Source organism: Salmo trutta, chromosome 2 (genome assembly GCF_901001165.1).
Source record: "Salmo trutta chromosome 2, fSalTru1.1, whole genome shotgun sequence".
Classification (NCBI taxonomy): Eukaryota; Metazoa; Chordata; class Actinopteri; order Salmoniformes; family Salmonidae; genus Salmo; species Salmo trutta.
Genome location: NC_042958.1, coordinates 46,629,141 through 46,654,775, shown reverse-complemented (window position 1 = coordinate 46,654,775; position 25,635 = coordinate 46,629,141). Strand labels below are relative to the sequence as shown.

The 25,635-nt window shown below is 46.1% G+C and overlaps 1 protein-coding gene across 1 annotated transcript; it reads right to left on the bottom strand.

The window, feature by feature from the left end:
• Positions 1-14,153: 14,153 nt before the first annotated feature.
• LOC115156009 (nuclear nucleic acid-binding protein C1D) lies at positions 14,154-18,711 on the bottom strand. Its single transcript, XM_029703183.1, has 5 exons — positions 18,607-18,711; positions 17,746-17,888; positions 16,196-16,262; positions 15,987-16,042; positions 14,154-14,949 (listed from the first exon to the last, which is right to left on the bottom strand). Exons 2-5 carry the CDS (start codon positions 17,881-17,883, stop codon positions 14,551-14,553), a joined length of 660 nt encoding a protein of 219 aa, XP_029559043.1. The 5' UTR covers positions 17,884-17,888; positions 18,607-18,711; the 3' UTR covers positions 14,154-14,550.
• Between the last annotated feature and the right edge of the window lie 6,924 nt (positions 18,712-25,635).

Sequence of the window (25,635 nt, the reverse complement as noted above, 5' to 3'; positions counted from 1 at the left end):
TGGTTATTATCTGACCCTCTACTATAACCTTCATGGTTATTATCTGACCCTCTACTATAACCTTCATGGTTATTATCTGACCCTCTACTATAACCTTCATGGTTTATATCTGACCCTCTACTATAACCTTCATGGTTATTATCTGGCCCCCTCTACTATAACCTTCATGGTTATTATCTGACCCCCTCTACTATAACCTTCATGGTTATTATCTGACCCCCTCTACTATAACCTTAATGGCTATTATCTGACCCTCTACTATAACCTTCATGGTTATTATCTTACCCTCTACTATAACCTTCATGGTTATTATCTGACCCCCTCTACTATAACCTTCATGGTTATTATCTGACCCCCTCTACTATAACCTTCATGGTTATTATCTGACCCTCTACTATAACCTTCCTGGTTATTATCTTACCCTCTACTATAACCTTCATGGTTATTATCTGACCCCCTCTACTATAACCTTCATGGTTATTATCTGACCCCCTCTACTATAAACTTCATGGTTATTATCTGACCCCCTCTACTATAACCTTCATGGTTATTATCTGACCCCCTCTACTATAACCTTCATGGTTATTATCTGACCCTCTACTATAACCTTCATGGTTATTATCTGACCCCCTCTACTATAACCTTCATGGTTATTATCTGACCCTCTACTATAACCTTCATGGTTATTATCTGACCCTCTACTATAACCTTCATGGTTATTATCTGACCCTCTACTATAACCTTCATGGTTTATATCTGACCCTCTACTATAACCTTCATGGTTATTATCTGGCCCCCTCTACTATAACCTTCATGGTTATTATCTGACCCCCTCTACTATAACCTTCATGGTTATTATCTGACCCCCTCTACTATAACCTTAATGGCTATTATCTGACCCTCTACTATAACCTTCATGGTTATTATCTTACCCTCTACTATAACCTTCATGGTTATTATCTGACCCCCTCTACTATAACCTTCATGGTTATTATCTGACCCCCTCTACTATAACCTTCATGGTTATTATCTGACCCTCTACTATAACCTTCCTGGTTATTATCTGACCCTCTACTGTAACCTTCATGGTTATTATCTGACCCCCTCTACTATAACCTTCATGGTTATTATCTGACCCCCTCTACTATAACCTTCATGGTTATTATCTGACCCCCTCTACTATAACCTTAATGGCTATTATCTGACCCTCTACTATAACCTTCATTTTTATTATCTTACCCTCTACTATAACCTTCATGGTTATTATCTGACCCCCTCTACTATAACCTTCATGGTTATTATCTGACCCCCTCTACTATAACCTTCATGGTTATCTGACCCTCTACTATAACCTTCCTGGTTATTATCTGACCCTCTACTATAACCTTCATGGTTATTATCTGACCCCCTCTACTATAACCTTCATGGTTATTATCTGACCCCCTCTACTATAACCTTCATGGCTATTATCTGACCCTCTACTATAACCTTCATGGTTATTATCTGACCCCCTCTACTATAACCTTCATGGTTATTATCAGACCCCCTCTACTATAACCTTCATGGTTATTATCAGACCCCCTCTACTATAACCTTCATGGTTATTATCTGACCCTCTACTATAACCTTCATGGTTATTATCTGACCCTCTACTATAACCTTCATGGTTATTATCTACCAGGAACGGGATTAGAACCTGGTCTTAGGAACCAAACTGAACGATAATTTATAGCGAATGCTATCTGGCAATGGGATACTTCTCTCTCAAGTAAAAGCCTTTCTTCGTGAACTGTTCCTAATATCTGTGGTTCGTCATGTACGTTGAGAGGGGTGTATCTTGGCTATAAAAGACCTTTGTACTTTTCTGTTGTCACTTTTCAATGGCGCATTATTGAAAGTCAAGTGCTTTTGCAAAGCTCTTATTATTAAAAATGTAGTTTAAGTATAACTCTGACTGGTGTGTGAAGTTTGGAACTCTCCTCATTTTGGTAATGCAGAAATTAACCACCACATTACATTAGAGCCTAAATGTATAGGTGTGTGTGTGTGCATAATACTTGCAGGAAGCCTTTGCAGTTGGTCAGTCGATATTACCATCTCAGTGGATTCTAGCTGTAGGAGACAGGACTCTTCAGTTAACCAGTCTACTCAGACATGTCTGCTGTTTCTACGTATTCTCCTGGCCTCCACAGGAATCTTGTTTTTCTGTCCTCTTGGTTTGCCATCAGTCCCATTGCTTTCTGATACACACAGCTATGTACATTAGTCCCTTTGTTGATACTCACAGCTATGTACATTAGTCCCTTTGTTGATACTCACAGCTATGTACATCAGTCCCTTTGTTGATACTCACAGCTATGTACATCAGTCCCTTTGTTGATACTCACAGCTATGTACATCAGTCCCATTGCTTTCTGATACTCACAGCTATGTACATCAGTCCCTTTGTTGATACTCACAGTTATGTACATCAGTCCCTTTGTTGATACTCACAGCTATGTACATCAGTCCCTTTGTTGATACTCACAGCTATCTATGTACATCAGTCTCTTTGTTGATACTCACAGCTATGTACATCAGTCTCTTTGTTGATACTCACAGCTATCTATGTACATCAGTCTCTTTGTCGTTACTCACAGCTATCTATGTACATCAGTCTCTTTGTCGATACTCACAGCTATCTATGTACATCAGTCCCTTTGTTGATACTCACAGCTATGTACATCAGTCTCTTTGTTGATACTCACAGCTATGTACATCAGTCCCTTTGTTGATACTCACAGCTATCATATCAGTCCCTTTGTTGATACTCACAGCTATGTACATCAGTCCCTTTGTTGATACTCACAGCTATCTATGTACATCAGTCCCTTTGTTGATACTCACAGCTATCATATCAGTCCCTTTGTTGATACTCACAGCTATGTACATCAGTCCCTTTGTTGATACTCACAGCTATCATATCAGTCCCTTTGTTGATACTCACAGCTATGTACATCAGTCCCTTTGTTGATACTCACAGCTATGTACATCAGTCCCTTTGTTGATACTCACAGCTATCTATGTACATCAGTCCCTTTGTCGATACTCACAGCTATGTACATCAGTCCCTTTGTCGATACTCACAGCTATCTATGTACATCAGCCTCTTTGTCGATACTCACAGCTATGTACATCAGTCTCTTTGTTGATACTCACAGCTATCTATTTACATCAGTCCCTTTGTCGATACTCACAGCTATGTACATCAGTCTCTTTGTTGATACTCACAGCTATCTATTTACATCAGTCCCTTTGTTGATACTCACAGCTATGTACATCAGTCTCTTTGTTGATACTCACAGCTATGTACATCAGTCCCTTTGTTGATACTCACAGCTATCTATGTACATCAGTCCCTTTGTTGAAACTCACAGCTATGTACATCAGTCTCTTTGTTGATACTCACAGCTATCTATGTACATCAGCCCCTTTGTTGATACTCACAGCTATGTACATCAGTCCCTTTGTTGATACTCACAGCTATGTACATCAGTCCCTTTGTTGATACTCACAGCTATGTACATCAGTCCCTTTGTTGATACTCACAGCCATCATATCAGTCCCTTTGTTGATACTCACAGCCATCATATCAGTCCCTTTGTTGATACTCACAGCCATCATATCAGTCCCTTTGTTGATACTCACAGCCATCATATCAGTCCCTTCCCACTGGGCACTGACATCACTTCAACGTGTAGTTTTGATTTACATTTGGTTGAGTTGTCAACTAACATGAATTCTACGTGAAATTAACAAAATAATTCATGTCATTGGATTTAGATTAACACTTGGATGACAAATAGACTAAATTCCCTTATGTTGATGACTCTTTGTAAACCCAATTGTTAATTCAACATAATCACATTGAATTATTTGGTTGAAATGACGTGGAAACAACATTGATTCAACCAGTTATTTTCCAGTGTGTTGCTTCTCCTGCAGACAGTACGTGTTTACCAATGGACTCTACGTAGGCACCTTCAGGAAACCAATCACCTGTTGTCACCTTGACTTTCTTTAGGACTTCCTGTGCTGCTGCAAATGTTTTGCTTGTCCAGGGTGCCCTGCCCTGAACCTTAGTACCCTACCCTGAACCTTAGACTGTCACTAGCAGGCTACCACCCAGTACCCAGCCCTGAACCTTAGACTGTCACTAGCAGGCTACCACCCTGCACCTGCTTTATCATCTTCTAATCTGTGTACACGACAAATAAACTTTGATTTGATATTTTCTCCATTCCACTCCAGAGCTTTTGGTAACCGTTCTTCTGTGGGAAAGATCTGTGCCAAGGAATTGTTGAAGTCTTTACCTTTCTTGGCTCTAGCCAGCCATTCCCATTAGGTCCCTGACTGTATGGACTCTAGCCAGCCATTCCCATTAGGTCCCTGACTGTATGGACTCTAGCCAGCCATTCCCATTAGGTCCCTGACTGTATGGACTCTAACCAGCCATTCCCATGTCTCTGACTCTATGGACTCTAGCCAGCCATTCCCATGTCTCTGACTGTATGGACTCTAGCCAGCCATTCCCATTAGGTGCCTGACTGTATGGACTCTAGCCAGCCATTCCCATGTCTCTGACTGTATGGACTCTAGCCAGCCATTCCCATGTCTCTGACTGTATGGACTCTAGCCAGCCATTCCCATTAGGCCACTGACTGTATGGACTCTAACCAGCCATTCCCATGTCTCTGACTGTATGGACTCTAACCAGCCATTCCCATGTCTCTGACTGTATGGACTCTAGCCAGCCATTCCCATTAGGCCACTGACTATATGGACTCTAACCAGCCATTCCCATGTCTCTGACTGTACGGACTCTAACCAGCCATTCCCATGTCTCTGACTGTATGGACTCTAGCCAGCCATTCCCATTAGGCCACTGACTGTATGGACTCTAACCAGCCATTCCCATGTCTCTGACTGTATGGACTCTAGCCAGCCATTCCCATTAGGCCTCTGACTGTATGGACTCTAACCAGCCATTCCCATGTCTCTGACTGTATGGACTCTAGCCAGCCATTCCCATTAGGTCTCTGACTGTATGGACTCTAGCCAGCCATTCCCATGTGTCTGACTGTATGGACTCTAACCAGCCATTCTCAATAGGCCTCTGACTGTATGGACTCTAACCAACCCTTCCCATTAGGTCTCTGACTGTATGGACTCTAGCCAGCCATTCCCATTAGGCCTCTGACTGTATGGACTCTAACCAGCCATTCCCATGTCTCTGACTGTATGGACTCTAGCCAGCCATTCCCATTAGGCCTCTGACTGTATGGACTCTAGCCAGCCATTCCCATGTCCCTGACTGTATGGACTCTAGCCAGCCATTCCCATGTCTCTGACTGTATGGACTCTAGCCAGCCATTCCCATTAGGTCTCTGACTATATGGACTCTAGCCAGCCATTCCCATGTCTCTGACTGTATGGACTCTAGCCAGCCATTCCCATTAGGCCTCTGACTCTATGGACTCTAGCCAGCCATTCCCATTAGGTCTCTGACTGTATGGACTCTAGCCAGCCATTCCCATGTCTCTGACTGTATGGACTCTAGCCAGCCATTCCCATTAGGTCTCTGACTATATGGACTCTAGCCAGCCATTCCCATGTCTCTGACTGTATGGACTCTAGCCAGCCATTCCCATTAGGCCTCTGACTCTATGGACTCTAGCCAGCCATTCCCATTAGGTCTCTGACTGTATGGACTCTAGCCAGCCATTCCCATGTCTCTGACTGTATGGACTCTAGCCAGCCATTCCCATTAGGCCTCTGACTGTATGGACTCTAGCCAGCCATTCCCATTAGGTCTCTGACTGTATGGACTTTAGCCAGCCATTCCCATTAGGCCTCTGACTCTATGGACTCTAGCCAGCCATTCCCATGTCTCTGACTGTATGGACTCTAGCCAGCCATTCCCATTAGGCCTCTGACTCTATGGACTCTAGCCAGCCATTCCCATGTCTCTGACTGTATGGACTCTAGCCAGCCATTCCCATGTCTCTGACTGTATGGACTCTAGCCAGCCATTCCCATTAGGTCTCTGACTGTATGGACTCTAGCCAGCCATTCCCATGTCTCTGACTGTATGGACTCTAGCCAGCTATTCCCATGTCTCTGACTGTATGGACTCTAGCCAGCTATTCCCATGTCTCTGACTGTATGGACTCTAGCCAGCCATTCCCATGTCTCTGACTGTATGGACTCTAGCCAGCTATTCCCATGTCTCTGACTGTATGGACTCTAGCCAGCCATTCCCATGTCTCTGACTGTATGGACTCTAGCCAGCTATTCCCATGTCTCTGACTGTATGGACTCTAGCCAGCCATTCCCATGTCTCTGACTGTATGGACTCTAGCCAGCCATTCCCATGTCTCTGACTGTATGGACTCTAGCCAGCCATTCCCATTAGGTCCCTGACTGTATGGACTCTAGCCAGCCATTCCCATGTCTCTGACTGTATGGACTCTAGCCAGCCATTCCCATTAGGTCTCTGGACCCCATTACTGTTATAGCAATCTCCTGTAAAGGGGGGCATATCAGTCAAACCATAATTATGACAGACAGATAATGAGAATGACTTACAAAAAGCTATTTGGCTCTCATAGGCAGTATGTCAGGCATCTCGTCAGGCATTTCAGCTCAGTGGAAGGGGGTGGAACAGCTTCTCAGAGCACTATTAATCCAGTGACGCAGCCTATCCTCTAGTCCTCTACTCCTCTAGTCCTCTACTCCTCTAGTCCTCTACTCCTCTAGTCCTCTAGTCCTCTACTCTTCTAGTCCTCTACTCTTCTAGTCCTTTACTCCTCTAGTCCTCTACTCCTCTAGTCCTCTACTCTTCTAGTCCTCTAGTCCTTTACTCCTCTAGTCCTTTACTCCTCTAGTCCTTTTCTCCTCTAGTCCTTTACTCCTCTAGTCCTCTACTCCTCTACTCCTCTAGTCCTCTAGTCCTCTACTCCTCTAGTCCTCTACTCCTCTACTCCTTTACTCCTCTAGTCCTCTACTCCTCTAGTCCTCTACTCCTCTAGTCCTTTACTCCTCTAGTCCTTTTCTCCTCTAGTCCTTTACTCCTCTAGTCCTCTACTCCTCTACTCCTTTACTCCTCTAGTCCTTTACTCCTCTAGTCCTCTACTCCTCTAGTCCTCTACTCCTCTAGTCCTCTACTCCTCTGGTCCTTTACTCCTCTACTCCTCTGGTCCTTTACTCCTCTAGTCCTTTACTCCTCTAGTCCTTTACTCCTCTAGTCCTCTACTCTTCTAGTCCTCTAGTCCTTTACTCCTCTGGTCCTTTACTCCTCTAGTCCTCTACTCCTCTAGTCCTCTACTCCTCTAGTCCTCTAGTCTTCTAGTCCTCTAGTCCTTTACTCCTCTAGTCCTTTACTCCTCTAGTCCTTTTCTCCTCTAGTCCTTTACTCCTCTAGTCCTCTACTCCTCTACTCCTCTAGTCCTCTACTCCTTTACTCCTCTAGTCCTTTACTCCTCTAGTCCTCTACTCCTCTAGTCCTCTACTCCTCTAGTCCTCTACTCCTCTAGTCCTCTACTCCTCTAGTCCTTTACTCCTCTAGTCCTCTACTCCTCTAGTCCTCTACTCCTCTAGTCCTCTACTCCTCTAGTCCTCTACTCCTCTAGTCCTCTACTCCTCTAGTCCTTTACTCCTCTAGTCCTTTACTCCTCTAGTCCTTTACTCCTCTAGTCCTTTACTCCTCTAGTCCTGTAGTCTTTTTCTGCTCTAGTCCTTTACTCCTTTAGTCCTCTACTCCTCTAGTCCTCTAGTCCTCTACTCCTCTAGTCCTCTAGTCCTTTACTCCTCTAGTCCTCTACTCCTCTAGTCCTCTACTCCTCTAGTCCTTTACTCCTCTAGTCCTCTACTCCTTTAGTCCTCTACTCCTTTAGTCCTCTACTCCTCTAGTCCTCTAGTCCTTCACTCCTCTATTCCTCTGGTCCTTTACTCCTCTAGTCCTCTACTCCTTTACTCCTCTAGTCCTCTAGTCCTTTACTCCTCTAGTCCTCTACTCCTTTACTCCTCTAGTCCTCTACTCCTTTACTCCTCTAGTCCTCTAGTCCTTTACTCCTCTAGTCCTCTACTCCTTTACTCCTCTAGTCCTCTAGTCCTTTACTCCTCTAGTCCTCTAGTCCTCTATTCCTCTAGGCCTCTACTCCTCTAGTCCTCTAGTCCTTTACTCCTCTAGTCCTCTACTCCTCTGGTCATCTACTCCTCTGGTCCTTTACTCCTCTAGTCCTCTAGTCCTTCACTCCTCTACTCCTCTGGTCATCTAGTCCTCTACTCCTCTAGTCCTCTACTCCTCTAGTCCTCTACTCCTCTAGTCCTCTACTCCTCTACTCCTCTGGTCCTTTACTCCTCTAGTCCTTTACTCCTCTAGTCCTTTACTCCTCTAGTCCTCTACTCCTCTACTCCTCTAGTCCTCTACTCCTCTAGTCCTCTACTCCTCTAGTCCTCTGGTCCTTTACTCCTCTAGTCCTCTACTCCTCTACTCCTTTACTCCTCTAGTCCTCTACTCCTCTGGTCCTTTACTCCTCTAGTCCTCTACTCCTCTACTCCTTTACTCCTCTACTCCTCTACTCCTCTAGTCCTCTACTCCTCTAGTCCTCTACTCCTCTAGTCCTTTACTCCTCTAGTCCTCTACTCCACTAGTCCTTTACTCCACTAGTCCTTTACTCCTCTAGTCCTTTACTCCTCTAGTCCTCTACTCCTCTAGTCCTCTACTCCTCTACTCCTCTAGTCCTTTACTCCTCTAGTCCTCTACTCCTCTAGTCCTCTACTCCTCTAGTCCTCTAGTCCTCTACTCCTCTAGTCCTCTACTCCTCTACTCCTCTGGTCCTTTACTCCTCTAGTCCTTTACTCCTCTAGTCCTTTACTCCTCTAGTCCTCTAGTCCTTTACTCCTCTAGTCCTTTACTCCTCTAGTCCTCTACTCCACTAAAGTCAAGGCGGTGACCCGATCCTGTAGGTTCATGTTCTACAACATTCGCATGCCTTACACAGGAAGCGGCGCAGGTCCTAATCCAGGCACTTGTCATCTCCCGTCTGGATTACTGCAACTCACTGTTGGCGGGGCTCCCTGCCTGTGCCATTAAACCCCTACAACTCATCCAGAACGCCGCAGCCCGTCTGGTGTTCAACCTTCCCAAGTTATCTCACGTCACCCCGCTCCTCGGCACACTCCACTGGCTTCCAGTTGAAGCTCGCATCTGCTACAAGACCATGGTGCTTGCCTACGGAGCTGTGAGGGGAACGGCACCTCCGTACCTTCAGGCTCTGATCAGTCCCTACACCCAAACAAGGGCACTGCGTTCATCCACCTCTGGCCTGCTCGCCTCCCTACCTCTGCGGAAGCACAGTTCCCGCTCAGCCCAGTCAAAACGGTTCGCTGCTCTGGCACCCCAACGGTGGAACAAGCTCCCTCACAACGCCAGGACAGCGGAGTCAATCACCACCTTCCGGAGACACCTGAAACCCCACCTCTTTAAGGAATACCTGGGATAGGATAAAGTAATCCTTCTAACCCCCCCCCCCTACCCTCCCCCCCCAAAAAGATATAGATGTACTATTGTAAAGTGGTTGTTCCACTGGATATCATAAGGTGAATGCACCAATTTGTAAGTCGCTCTGGATAAGAGCGTCTGCTAAATGACGTAAATGTACACCCTCCCCGACCCTTACCTACACCCTCCCCCCCTTACCTACATCCTCCCCCCTTACCTACACCCTCCCCGACCCTTACCTACACCCTCCCCGACCCTTACCTACACCCTCCCCGACCCTCACCTATACCCTCCCCGACCCTTACCTACACCCTCCCCACCATTACCTACACCCTCCCCGACCCTTACCTACACCCTCCCCGACCCTTACCTGCACCCCCCCCAAAGAAAAAGATATAGATGTACTATTGTAAAGTGGTTGTTCCACTGGATATCATAAGGTGAATGCACCAATTTGTAAGTCGCTCTGGATAAGAGCGTCTGCTAAATGACGTAAATGTACACCCTCCCCGACCCTTACCTACACCCTCCCCCCCTTACCTACACCCTCCCCCCCTTACCTACACCCTCCCCGACCCTTACCTGCACCCTCCCCGACCCTTACCTGCACCCTCCCCGACCCTTACCTGCACCCTCCCCGACACTTACCTGCACCCTCCCCGACACTTACCTGCACCCTCCCCGACACTTACCTACACCCTCCCTGACCCTTACCTACACCCTCCCTGACCCTTACCTACACCCTCACCCCCTTAGCTACACCCTCCCCGATCCTCACCTGCACCCTCCCTGACACTTACCTACACCCTCCCCGACCCTCACCTACACCCTCCCCGACCCTCACCTACACCCTCGCCGATCCTCACCTACACCCTCCCCACCCTTACCTACCCTTACCTACACCTTCCCCCACCCTTACCTACACCCTCCCCGACCCTTACCTACACCCTCCCCCACCCTTACCTACACCCTCCCCACCCTTACCTACCCTTACCTACACCCTTCCCCACCCTTACCTACACCCTTCCCCAACCCTTACCTACACCCTCCCCACCCTTACCTATACCCTCGCCGACCCTTACCTACACCCTCCCCGACCCTTACCTGCACCCTCCCCGACCCTTACCTGCACCCTCCCCGACCCTTACCTGCACCCTCCCCGACCCTTACCTGCCCTCTCCCCGACCCTTACCTGCACCCTCCCCGACCCTTACCTGCACCCTCCCCGACCCTTACCTGCACCCTCCCCGACCCTTACCTGCACCCTCCCCGACCCTTACCTACACCCTCCCCCACCCTTACCTACACCCTCCACGACCCTTACCTACACCCTCCCCCACCCTTACCTACACCCTCCCCGACCCTTACCTACACCCTCCCATGCAGATAGTTATTTTTCAACCGGGTAATTTATTTATTTTTACAGATTTTATGCATTTACTTTTTTCAAACATTACAAAACATACACATACAAAAGACAACATACAAATATCAACGACATCACCCTGCCCAGACCCACCTGTTCTCACCTTTCCCAGACCTACCTGTTCTCACCCTGGCCAGACCCACCTGTTCTCACTCCTGCCCAGACCCACCTGTTCTCACCCTGGCCAGACCCACCTGTTCTCACTCCTGCCCAGACCCACCTGTTCTCACCCTGGCCAGACCCACCTGTTCTCACTCCTGCCCAGACCCACCTGTTCTCACTCCTGCCCAGACCCACCTGTTCTCACTCCTGCCCAGACCCACCTGTTCTCACTCCTGCCCAGACCCACCTGTTCTCACTCCTGCCCAGACCCACCTGTTCTCACTCCTGCCCAGACCCACCTGTTCTCACTCCTGCCCAGACCCACCTGTTCTCACTCCTGCCCAGACCCACCTGTTCTCACTCCTGCCCAGACCCACCTGTTCTCACTCCTGCCCAGACCCACCTGTTCTCACTCCTGCCCAGACCCACCTGTTCTCACTCCTGCCCAGACCCACCTGTTCTCACTCCTGCCCAGACCCACCTGTTCTCACTCCTGCCCAGACCCACCTGTTCTCACTCCTGCCCAGACCCACCTGTTCTCACTCCTGCCCAGACCCACCTGTTCTCACCCTGGCCAGACCCACCTGTTCTCACCCTGGCCAGACCCACCTGTTCTCACCCTGCCCAGACCCACCTGTTCTCACTCCTGCCCAGACCCACCTGTTCTCACTCCTGCCCAGACCCACCTGTTCTCACTCCTGCCCAGACCCACCTGTTCTCACCCTGCCCAGACCCACCTGTTCTCACCCTGCCCAGACCCACCTGTTCTCACCCTGCCCAGACCCACCTGTTCTCACTCCTGCCCAGACCCACCTGTTCCCACTCCTGCCCAGACCCACCTGTTCCCACTCCTGCCCAGACCCACCTGTTCTCACCCTGGCCAGACCCACCTGATCTCACTCCTGCCCAGACCCACCTGATCTCACTCCTGCCCAGACCCACCTGTTCTCACTCCTGGCCAGACCCACCTGTTCTCACTCCTGGCCAGACCCACCTGTTCTCACTCCTGCCCAGACCCACCTGTTCTCACTCCTGGCCAGACCCACCTGTTCTCACTCCTGGCCAGACCCACCTGATCTCACTCCTGCCCAGACCCACCTGATCTCACTCCTGCCCAGACCCACCTGTTCTCACTCCTGGCCAGACCCACCTGTTCTCACTCCTGGCCAGACCCACCTGTTCTCACTCCTGGCTAGACCCACCTGTTCTCACTCCTGGCCAGACCCACCTGTATCTCGCTGCACCCTTATATGACGTCTTGAAATATGCAGACAGACGGATTAAAAGTAAATTTACGTTGTAATACTTCTGACAGCCAACTTTCTAATTCTGCCCATAACTACTTAACTTTATAGCAGAAAGCATGGATTATGGAGTCATTGTTAGTTTTCTACTTAAGACATGACTCTGCCATTGTGTTGTAAAGTAGTGGATTTTGTAGAATACATTCTATAAATTAATTTATATTGGATTAAGTGTACATTTTCGTTCATTGTAATTTTGTTAGTTATGTTCAACATTCCTTCCATCTTGAGCCAATATCAGTTATTTTTAGGTCTTGGTTCCAATATTTTTTTTCTAAGAGGTTGCCATTTGGACAGGCTCCTTAAAGTACACTGGCCCATGCAACGATTTACTTCTCAGCCAGGTCAATAGCCTCCCACGTTTGTTGACGTTTGTCTAAGGTAGTTCTACATTATTTCAATACAGAAAGTCCATACGAGTGAAAACACTCTCTGCTCTCTGACCTAACCCTCCTCTCTGCCAGTACAGTATAGCTAGCTTAGCGTTGATTCAGATCAGACTGGGTAAATAAACACAGCAGAACCAGAATGGAGCTTGTTACCTCATGTCGTTCCACGTGCCGTTTCTTTTCTGGTTAGTGACCTGATGTAGGAGACGGATGCAAAGCCAAAATGTCTGTGTGCTATTACATTTAAGTTATTTAGCAGACACTCTTATCCAGAGCTACTAACAGAAGCAATTAAGGTTAAGTGATTTGCTCAAGTGCACAACAGATTTTTCCTCTAGACGGCTCTGGGATTCGAACCAGCAACTTTTAAGTTACTGGTTCAACACTGTTAACCGCTAGTCCACATCCCTGACGCAATTGAAAATATATATTTTTTAATTAAGATTTACACATCTTTTAGCGCAGACCTGTCACACCTTTTTGCTTATATAAATGTAGAGGTTTTACGCACCAACCAAACTTGTGGGGAAGCGTGATTGTCCCCTTTTGATTAGCTTCTAAACTGAGTACATGGAGGGCTGGGGAGGATCCATTTTTCTCCAATATGCTGGTATGTACTAAAGGCCCTATGGGCAGAATGGTACATCACAAATGTCACCCTATTCCTTATTGGGGCCTGGTCAAAAGTAGTGCACTTCATAGGGAATGGTTTGTATGTGACCTGGACCATTCGTGAGGCAGGCTGAAAGCTTCTTTTTTTTTGTTAACCTTTATTTACCCAGGCAAGTCAGTTACTAACAAATTCTTATTTACAATGATGGCCAAACCCGGACGACGCTGGGCCAATTGTGCGCCGCCCTATGGGACTCCCAATCACAGCCGGTTGTGATACAGCCTGGAATCGAACCAGAGTCTGTAGCGACACCTCTTGCACTGAGATGCAGTGCCTTAGACCCCTGCGCCAGATGGATAATGGATGCCAGGGTCTTTAGTGATGCCTCTAACACTGCTTAGACCGCTGTGATACTTCTTTCAACGGCGTAGAATCAACACTTCAGTGGAAAAGGAAAAGAGATGCAGAACTCTGCTAAACAAACGTCCCTGGACCAAAGACGGTGAGAAGAGAAAAGATGTGGAAAAGATGTCATTCCTGGGGAACCGTCCCTACTTCCTGAGCTTGATTATAGGGACAAACTCATTTGTTGCAGAATGTAATAAATTAAGACAGGTAGTGTCTTAAATGGTAACCTGTTTCCCCATAGGGCTCTGATCAAAAAGTTCTACACTATGTAGAGAAAAGGGTACCATTTGGAACGCCGCCGGATAAAGATGGCCCAGAGGGCCCTACAGAAGGAGGATGTAAGGTGTTACCAGAATGAACAGTACCGTGTATCAATAAAGACTTTATAGTTGTCAGTTGAAACAGAAATTAAACAGATGCATATAAAAAGTATCGTTCTAGTCTAAGATAATAGGGCTGGTAGAACATCTAGATCATCCAGACATTTTATCTGATGTTATGACAATGACTTCTTTAAAATGTTTGAAGAGTGAAAGTAAACTAAAACAATTTGATGAACTTCTATTTGTGCACAAAAAAATGTGTATGTGTGTGTTCATTACAAAAACACCAGTGGCTCATGAGTCACGTGTCCATGGTAACAAGTGATAAGGTGCTGCTTGCACCTATCAGGTCCTTTCAGACAGATGCACATAGAAAAGGGGGCCAAGGAAATGTGGTAGAGGCCAGCAAGGAAACAGCCCCTGGTGTTGCACTACCTCCTCTCAGCTGAGTTTGGGTCCTTTTGACTGATGGCCATCAAAGCTTTTGTGCTGGCCGCGACCTGGAGTGCGGTGGCCGCGACCCGGAGTGCGGAGGCCGCGACCCGGCGTGTGCTGGGGGGCACGACCCGGCGTGTGCTGGGGGGCACGACCCGGCGTGTCCTGGGGGGCACGACCCGGCGTGTCCTGGGGGGAACGACCCGGGGCACAACCCGGCGTGTCCTGTGGGGCACAACCCGGCGTGTCCTGGGGGGCACAACCCGGCGTGTCCTTTGACCTCCCTTCCTCAAGTTTCCACAATGCGTTCCTGAGGAAGCGAGACATAGCTGCTTTGTTCAGACGGGCTGCTTTCCTCCTGTCCGTGATCTCCTTCACACGGTTCATATATGTCCTGATCCTCTCCTAGTCAGGTGACAAGAAAATAAAGGATTTAGAAATAAAAATATTATGTCACCTATCTACAGTAGGCACCAAGTGTACAAAATAAAAAGCACCTTCCTATTATTGAGTTACACCCCTTTTGCCCTCAATTTGTCGGGGCATGGACTCTACAAGGTGTTGAAAGCGTTCCACAGGGATGCTGACCCATGTTGACTCCAATGCTTCCCACTGTTATGTCAAGTTGGCTGGATGTCCTTTGGATGGTGGACCATTCTTGATAAACACAGGAAACTGTTCAGCGTGAAAAACCCAGCAGTGTTGCAGTTCTTGGCACACTCAAACCAGTGCGCCTGGCACCTACTACCATACCCCATTCAAAGGCACTTAAATCTTTTGTCTTGCCCATTCACCCTCAATGACACACATACACAATCCATGTCTCAAGGCTTAAAAATCCTTCATTGATCTGTCTCCTCCCCTTCATCTACACTGATTAAAGTGGATTTAACAAGTGACATCAATAAGGGATTATAGCTTTCACCTGGATTCACCTGGTCAGTCTATGACCACGGTTACATGCAAACAATATGATTATTGTGGATAGTCAGCTTAATATAATAGCTTGTTGAAAATGTTTACATGCTATGCAAGAAGAACGATTTCCTTAACAATCATGTTTACATGGACATCTGAAATCAGGTTACGGATGGGACTTTTGATAAATGCCGAAAATGTGTTTTAATCGGAGTATGCTTACTTCGATTATAACCATACATAGTGTACAAAACATTAGGAACACCTGCTGTTTCCATGACAGATAAGCAGAGTAAGGTGTTTACATGGCTAATGTTATGCCATACTCGGCCTTCTGCCATAATTTAATATTGAATTATTAGTGTGCGTGTAAACATGCTCTGTCGTGGAAAGAGCAGGTGTTCCTAATGTTTTGTACACTGTATGTGGGGTGTTGAATGCAGGTTATGCAAGTTGACAATTGACTGAACAAAATAGGGTGGGATGAGTGGAAATCTCTTCAGGGTAAAAATGTAATATCTTACCAACTCTTGTTTGATTGCATGTTCTTTGGGGTTTATTCCTTGTGTGACCAAGTACACTGTAAACAACAAGAATGACACTGTAATTCAACATGGGGAGTGTTGTGGTGAAAGTCATTTCAACATCTTTACACCCCATAAAAAGGTGCAGACTGGATATAACTTTACAATATTAACTTGGATTTGCGTGCAGGAACATGAAGCACACTTACTCCAGAAAAGAGAGTTGAGGCTATATGCAGACATTAGGTCCAGCTTGGCTTGTTCCAGAGGATCCAGCTATTAAGAAAACAAGAGACACATTGAGAGGGTTCGTTTTAGCTCGCCCAGTTCGATAGGTAGGCAGAGTTAAAAGTGATTTGCATTCGTTTTGTAACCAGGCTGCAACCCGGGCATGAGCTGGGAGCTCCGCTCAAGCCACCGGTGAAATTGGCTCAAAACTAAGTGATGTAGCCTATTGTCAATCAGTAATGAGTTAGTGTTCCGTTTTCACATGAATAAGTGTTTGATAGAAAACACACATGATTTATCTGCCTTCTGAAGGAAAACTATACTGAACAAAAATAAACACAATATGCAACAATTAACGATTTTACTGAGTTACAGTTCACATAAGGAAATCAGTCTAAATAAATTCCTTGGGCCCTAATCTATGGATTTCACATAACTGGGCAGGGGTTGAACCATAGCATAGGCCCACCCACTTGGGAGCCAAGCCCAGCCAATCAGAGTTTTTCCACACAAAAGGGCTTCAATTACAGACAGAAATACTCCAGTTTCATCCGATTTCCAGGTGGCTGGTCTCAGACAATCTTGCAGGTGAAGAAGCCGGAAGTGAAGGTCCTGGGCTGGCATAGTTACACGTGGTCTGCGGTTGTGAGGCTGGTTGAACATACTGACAAATTCTCTAAAACGACGTTGGAGGCGGCTTATGGTAGAGAAATTAACATTCAATTCTCTGGCAACAGCTCTGGTGGACATTCCTGCAGTCAGCATGCCAATTGCATGCATTGTGTTGTGTGACAAAACAGCACATTTTAGTGTGGCCTTTTATTGTTCCCAGCACAAGGTGGATCTGTGTAATGATCATGCCATTTAATCAGCTTCTTGATATGCCACACATGTCAGGTGGATGGACTATCTTGGCAAAGGAGAAATGCTCACTAACAGGGATGCAAAACAAATTTGTGCGCAAAATTGGAGAAAAATAAGCTTTTTGTGCTTATGGAACATTTCTGGGATCTTTTATTTCAGCTCATGAAACATGGGACCAACACTTTACATGTTGCGTTGATATTTTTGTTCAGTATAGTTTGAGAATTCAAACAACTATATTTTATAGAAGATACATGGTGTAGCCTGTTTCTGAAGCATGCATTATGCTGCCTTGTAGACAATATGACCCGGAGCTGTAGATTTGAGCAGGGTGCCAGTTCAGTAGTGTAATTAAACCTCTTAAGTGGTGAGGGTTTAACAGCACAGGTCTAAATATTGCTGTTCTGTTCGTTTCAATATGTGACCGACTCAGTGACATTCCCAATAATCAGGGGTGTATTCATTACGCCAATACTGTTGCAAAACTTTTTGCGACAAAACCGTTTACTACAAAACAGAAAGTTTTGCATCAAACTATAGTTTCTGTAGGACAAATTCAGCTAGGTCTCTCCTCGTTTGGTTCTTAAGCGGTAATCGGCTGAATACACCGCAGGACTTCAGAAAACTCAATACCAAGTCCTTCTACCCTGTCTGTCTGAAAACATACTTTTTGCACGAGCTCATTTCTTGGCATGGATAGGATGGTCTGCACCATGTTGTTGACAGCACCGACTGATGACTCAAACCCTGTGAGCTGCTCCTCAATCTCAGTAGGGTAGTCTTCCACAGGGATGTCCTCTGCCATGTTGTCTGGGGAGATTGTGAAAGACAATTGACATTAACTAGATAGATAGACAGTACATTTTATTCACTTAGCAGATGCTCTTATCCAGATAGACTTAAAGTAGTGAGTGTACTGTACACACTAGACAAGGTCGCTAGCTAGCTACTAATGATACCATGAGTCGTTCCACCTCAAAAAGAACAAGAAAAGAGGCTTGACACCCACCATCTCATAATGTTCTTAAATCATTTTGGTTGTTAAACAGAATATCAGCATTCCTGCAACATTATTTTGTTGAAATATAATTTCATTGCATCCAAATTGATAGGATTCATGTAATACTCAATATATAGTACTTTATTTATGTTTTCAATAAACATTGGAGACGGAACATACTTTAAACGTCAACAACAATCTAAACCAACCCATCTATACCACCTGCTTTGATGTAGCCAAGATGAATAGGAAGAGGCGAAGCAATATCGTAGATAATGTGGCTAAAATAGCCATGCTTTTTGCTAGCTAGCTTATTGCTGATTGCTGGCTAGCTGATTGCTGGCTAGCTGGCTAGCTGATTGCTGGCTAGCTTATTGCTGGCTAGCTAGCATTTAAGCAAGCTACGGCTCAACGAAAACACTTTATTCCTGTCAATGACAATGCCCCCCGCAACACTCCGTTAACTACTCGTTGTTGAATAGTGTCTATTATTTAATCTGGTTACTGTAATAATGAGAAGCTAGCTACCTGTTTCGCCACACGTTGTAGTCCAACCGGAAATACATAAGCGGAAACATTCTCTTCTTCTATGTTTTGTGTTTCGCCTATCGACAATGCACCGATGCTCAATAACGCCCTCTACTGTGATGGATTGCAGAAAACAAAATGTACATTCAATCGCTCAAGTGCATATTATGAGTGGCTATCCTGGCTATTTTAAAAATAAAGTTAGTAGAATGTGATTCATTTAGTTGGCAATGGCATAATAAATTATGGTTTCCAACATAAACAGTGAGTGTCGGGGGAAACGCTGTAAAATATTCTACACTGTGGACATAAGCCATAATTTGTTCTTCACGCTCTTGCAAATCAATGCATTTTTATTTTTCAGCTGTGTGGTGATTGTTCAAATTCCATCAAAATAAATTAAGGTTTGAATGGGGTTGAGATAGAGGTGGTAGCCGATTATGACATCTCCTAGAAATATTGCATGGTCAACTACAACCTACATTTTCTACAAACATCTATGATTACCTACTCAAATGAGAGGAGGATAGCCATAACCTTAAGAAATTAAAGTGATATTCTAATGATAAAAACATGAGTGTTTCAGTGAATGGAGAAAGTGATTCCAAATCGTTCCCCATTGAATGTTGGAGAAACTGTCGTCAGTATCAAGGTCATATCAGCAGATGGCAGCAATTCTCAGGTAAGATGATTACACATAAACTGCTACAGTATCAGCAAAATGTGTATGGAAACCTTTGGTAAATCTTTGTACTTTAGCTAATGATACATCAACTATTCAATGAGGCCTAATGGATTAAAACATTTCTCTTTTCAAACCTCTTCCAGATGTAATATGTGCTGGTCACACAAGAGCAGAATCCCATGGCTGTGGCTTTAGGGATCTGAAAGAGCAGGTCTAGTATGAATGTCCTGTCACTCTGACCGCCCTCTACAGAGTTACTATAACACAGGGGTATTCTAATCCTACCCTGGAGGTTCCCCAACCCTGTCCCCAGCCCACCGTCAACTGACAGAACAGCCAAGGCCCATTGCAATTTAGAATTTTCTTCAGATGGATAATGGCATCCATTATCCATCTGGCATCCATTATCCATCATATGGCATCCATTATCCATCTGGCGCAGGGGTCTAAGGCACTGCATCTCAGTGCTAGAGGTGTCGCTACAGACCCAGGTTCGATTCCAGGCTGTATCACAACCGGACATGATTGGGAGTCCCATAGGGTGGTGCATAATTGGCCCAGTGTTGTCCGGGTTAGGGTTTGGCCGGGGTAGGCCGTCATCGTAAATAAGAATTTGTTCTTAACTGACTTGCCTAGTTAAATAAAGGTTAAATAAAAAAAATGGATAACGGCATTTTATTTGATTATTTAATAAATACATTGATTTGAAATAGGTTTTTCACCTGGCAGGTGACAGAAGAAGAAGATATTTTATTCAACAGCCTGCAAGCAAGAGTTTTCATCGAGCTAGCTAACACAGCTAGTTAGCTAGTCAGGGCCTTTAGCTTGCCACCACAACATGCAGTGTGACTGACCAAAGTAAGAATCGTTTTAGATATTAAAGCTCTGAGTTAATGTCATGTAGCTTAGATATAATTGAATTGCTAGCTAGTTAATGTTAAATGTTGCTTGCCAAGCAATGTGTTGCTTCAAAGTAGCCACCCTTTGCCTTGATGACAGCCTTGCACACTCTTGGCATTCTTCTAACTAGATTCATGAGGTTGTTAAAAGTTAATTTGTGGAATTTCTTTCCTTCTTAATGCGTTTGAGCCAATCAGTTGTGTTGTGGCAAGGTAGGGTTGGTATACAGAAGATAGTCCTATTTGGTAAAATACCAAGTCTATATTAAAAACTAAAGCAGGAAGTTCCTGTGACCCGCTCAATACGGAAGTGGTCAGATGACGCGAATGCTACGTTACAGGACTGTTTTGCTAGCACAGACTGGAATATGTTCCGGGATTCATCCAATGGCATTGAGGAGTATACTACCTCAGTTATCGGCTTCATCAATAAGCGCATCAACGACGTCATCGCCACAGTGACCGTACGTACATATCCCAACCAGAAGCCATGGATTACAGGCAACATCCGCATCGAGAGAAAGGCTAGAGCTGCCGCTTTCAAGGAGCGGGACAATAATCCAGACACTTATAAGAAATCCCGCTACGCCCTCAGACGAACCATCAAACAGGCAAAGCGTCAATACAGGATTAAGATTGAATCCTACTACACTGGCTCTAACGCTCGTCGGATGTGGCAAGGCTTGAAAACTATTACGGACTACAAAGAGTAACCCAGCTGCGAGCTACCCAGTGACGCGAGCCTACCAGACGAGCTAAATGCCTTTTATGCTCGCTTCGAGGCAAGCAACACTGAAGCATGCATGGGAAAACTAGCTGTGCCGGATGACTGTGTGATAACACTCTTGGTAGCCGATTTTAATTTACATTTTTTATTTCACCTTTATTTAACCAGGTAGGCCAGTTAAGAACAAGTTCTCATTTACAACTGCGACCTGGCCAAGATAAAGCAAAGCAGTGTGACAAAAACAACAACACAGAGTTACACATGGGATAAACAAACGTACAGTCAATAACACAATAGAAACATCTATATACAGTGTGTGTAAATGTAGAAAGGCAATAAATAGGCCATAGTGGCGAAATAATTACAATTTACACTGGAGTGATAGATGTGCAGATGATGATGTGCATGTAGAGATACTGGGGTGTAAAAGAGCAAAAAAATAACAATGTGGAGATGAGGTAGTTGGGTGGGTTATTTACAGATGGGCTGTGTACAGGTGCAGTGATCGGTAAGCTGCTCTGACAGCTGATGCTTATAGTTAGTGAGGGAGATGTAAGTCTCCAGCTTCAGTGACTTTTGCAATTCGTTCCAGTCATTGGCAGCAGAGAACTGGAAGGAAAGGCAGCCAAAGTAGGTGTAATAGATGACCTGGAGCCAGTGGGTTTGGAGACGGATATGTAGCGACGGCCAGCCAATGAGAGCATACAGGTCGCAGTAGTGGGTAGTGTGTGAGCAAGACCTTTAAACAGGTCAACATTCACAAAGCGGGGCCAGACGGATTACCAGGACGTGTACTCAAAGCATGCGCGGACCAACTGGCAAGTGTCTTCACTGACATTTTCAACCTCTCCCTGACCGAGTCTGTAATACCTACATGTTTCAAACAGACCACCATAGTCCCTGTGCCCAAGGAAGCGAAGGTAACCTGCCTAAATGATTACCGCCTCGTAGCACTCACGTCGGTAGCCATGATGTGCTTTGAAAGGCTGGTCATGGCTCATATCAACAGCATCATCCCGGATACCCTAGACCAGGGCTGCCCAACCCTCTTCCTGGAGATCTACCGTCTGTTGGCTTTTCAGCCCAACCCTAATTTAACACACCTGAGTTTACTTATTAGCTGCTCAACAAGACCTTAACTAGCTGAATCAGACAGGCTAAATTAGGGTTGGACTGAAAACCTACAGGACAGTAGATCTCCAGGAAGAGGGTTGGGCAGCCCTGCCATTTCCCACCTGAACAAAAGGAACACCTATGTGAGAATGCTATTGACTACAGCTCAGCGTTCAACACCATAGGGCCCACAAAACTCATCACTAAGCTAAGGACCCTGGGACTAAACACCTCCCTCTGCAACTGGATCCTGGACTTCCTGACGGGCCGCCCCCAGGAGGTAAGGGTAAGTGACAACACGTCTGCCACGCTGATTCTCAACACTGGGGCCCCTCAGGGGTGCGTGCTTAGTCCCCTCCTGTACTCCCTGTTCACCTACGACTGCGTGGCCAAACACGACTCCGACACCATGATTAAGTTTGCTGATGACACAACAGTGGTAGGCCTGATTACCAACAACGATGAGACAGCCTATAGGGAGGAGGTAAGATACCTGGCAGTGTGGTGCCAGGACAACAACCGCTCCCTCAATGTGAACAAGACAAAGGAGCTTATCGTGAACTACAGGAAAAGGCAGGCTGAACAGGCCCCAATTATCATCAACAGGGCTGTAGTGGGGCGGGTCGAGAGTTTCAAGTTCCTTGGTGTCCACATCACAAACAGACTATCATGGTCCAAACACACCAAGACAGTCGTGAAGAGGTTACGACAACACCTTTTCCCCCTCAGGAGACTGAAAAGATTTGGCATGGGTCCCCAGATACTCAAAAAGTTCTACAGCTGCACCATTGAGGGCATCCTGACCGGTTGCATCACCCCCCGGTATGGCAACTGCTCGGGCATCTGACTGTATGTCTCTACAGAAGGTAGTGCATGTCAAGCGGTACCGGAGCGCCAAGTCTAGGACCAAAAGGCTCCTTAACAGCTTCTACCCCCTGAACAACACCTACCTATATGTACAAATTACCTCGACTAACTGTACCCCCCGCACATTGACTCGATACCGGTACCCCCAGTATATAGCTTCGTTATTGTTATTTTATTGTAACTTTTTACTTTAGTTTATTTGGTAAATATTTTCTTAATCTAGAGGCGGAAGAAACGCACACCTATTTAGGCGAGGTGCTGGCTAGCGGAGTAGAACACTTGAAAAACTTTCTTTCTTGAACTGCATTGTTGGTTAAGGGCTTGTAAGTAAGCATTTCACAACACCTGTTGTATTTGGTGCATTTGACAAATAAAGTTTGATTTTAAAGGAAGACTCAGTGTTACCTCTGCTGCAGAGGACAAGTTCATTAGTATTAACTGCACCTCAGATTGCAGCCAAATAAATGCTTCATAGAGTTCAAGTAACAGACACATCTCAACATCAACTGTTCAAAGGAGACTGCGTGAATCAGGCCTTCATGGTCGAATTGCTGCAAAGAAACCACTACCAGGTGAAGATGGTCAGTTTCCTCTGGACGGTCTGGAGAAGGCTGCCATCCATTATACCTCAGCCATCAAGCTCAAGCCCAAAGACCCAGGACTCCACCTCCTCCTGGAGATGGCCCTGGAGAAACAACACTATTCAACAGAGAAGTATGGATGGAGGAGCTAGAACAGCAGGAGCCCACCTCCTGATTCTGTAGTTCGAGGCAGCTTGATGTACAAGTACACCCCCTCTATAGGATGCTAATCTACCGCAGGGCCTGCAGTAGATTATCATCCTAAAGTACATCATTGTAGACATAAGCAATCCAAAGCATTTTTGAATGATTCCCTTTAAAACACACCCTTTATTCCAGAACATAACAAATTTGAATATGTATATGAATCAGTGCATTTCTTCTTCTTACATTTGAGTCATTTAGCAGACACTCTTATCCAGAGCAATTAGGGTATAACAACTGACTTTTCACGTAGTCGGTTCGGGGATTCGAACCGGCAATCCTTTCGGTTACTAGCCCAACACTCTTAACCGCTAGGCTACCCGCCGCCCTTCTTCCTCTTCCAGTCTGATGGCGACGGTGAGGACCTGAGCAGTGCCAAGTCCACGGCACGTCAGGAAGACATCCTGGCACGCCTACCATAGAGAACCAGCTACAGGAACCTGGACACAGAGTACCACTAGCTGAAAGAGCAGGGCCAGTTGGGCAAGGCAGACTTCATCCAGACCCTTGCATCTTCCTCTCCAAGAATGCAGGCAAGATCAGAGACACCATACATACAGTTACAAAGACAAACTCAGCAAAAAAAGAAACGTCCCTTTTTCAGGACCCTGTCTTTCAAAGATAACTGGATTTTTACGAATTAACTTCACAGATCTTCATTGTAAAGGGTTTAAACACAGTTTCCCATGCTTGTTCAATGAACCATAAACAATTTATGAACATGCACCTGTGGAACGGTCGTTAAGACACTAACAGCTTACAGACAGTAGGCAATTAAGGTCACAGTTATGAAAACTTAGGACACTAAAGAGGCCTTTCTACTGACTATGAAAAACACCAAAAGAAAAATGCCCAGGGTCCCTGCTCATCTGCGTGAACGTGCCTTAGGCATGCTGCAAGGAGGCATGAGGACTGCAGATGTGGCCAGGGCAATAAATTACAATGTCCGTACTGTGAGACACCTAAGACAGCGCTACAGGGAGACAGGACGGACAGCTGATCGTCCTCGCAGTGGCAGACCACGTGTAACAACACCTGCACATGATCGGTACAGCCGAACATCACACCTGCGGGACAGGTACAGGATGGCAACAACAACAGCCCGAGTTACACCAGGAACGCACAGTCCCTCCATCAGTGCTCAGACTGTCTGCAATAGACTGAGAGAGGCTGGACTGAGGGCTTGTAGGCCTGTTGTAAAGCAGGTCCTCACCAGACATCACCGGCAATAACGTCACCTATGGGCACAAATCTACCGTCGCTGGACCAGACAGGACTGGCAAAAAGTGTTCTTCACTGACGAGTGCCGGTTTTGTCTCACCAGGGGTGATGGTCGGATTCACGTTTATCGTTGAAGGAAGGAGCGTTACACAGAGGCCTGTACTCTGGAGCGGGATCGATTTGGGGGTGGAGGGTCCGTCATGGTCTGGGGCGTTGTGTCACAGCATCATCGGACTGAGCTTGTTGTCATTGCAGGCAATCTCAACGCTGTGCGTTACAGGGAATACATCCTCATGTGTACCCTTCCTGCAGGCTCATCCTGACATGACCCTCCAGCATGACAATGCCACCAGCCATACTGCTTGTCTGTGCGTGATTTCCTGCAAGACAGGAATGTCAGTGTTCTGCCATGGCCAGCGAAGAGCCCAGATCTCAATCCCATTGAGCAAGTCTGGGACCTGTTGGATCGGAGGGTGCGGGCTAGGGCTATTCCCCCAGAAATGTCCGGGAACTTGCAGGTGCCTTGGTGGAAGAGTGGGGTAACATCTCACAGCAAGAACTGGCAAATCTGGTGCAGTCCATGAGGAGATGCACTGCAGTACTTAATGCAGCTGGTGGCCACACCAGATACTGACTGTTACTTTTGATTTTGACCCCCCCCCCCCTTTGTTCAGGGACACAATATTCCATTTCTGTTAGTCACATGTCTGTGGAACTTGTCTTAGTTGTTGA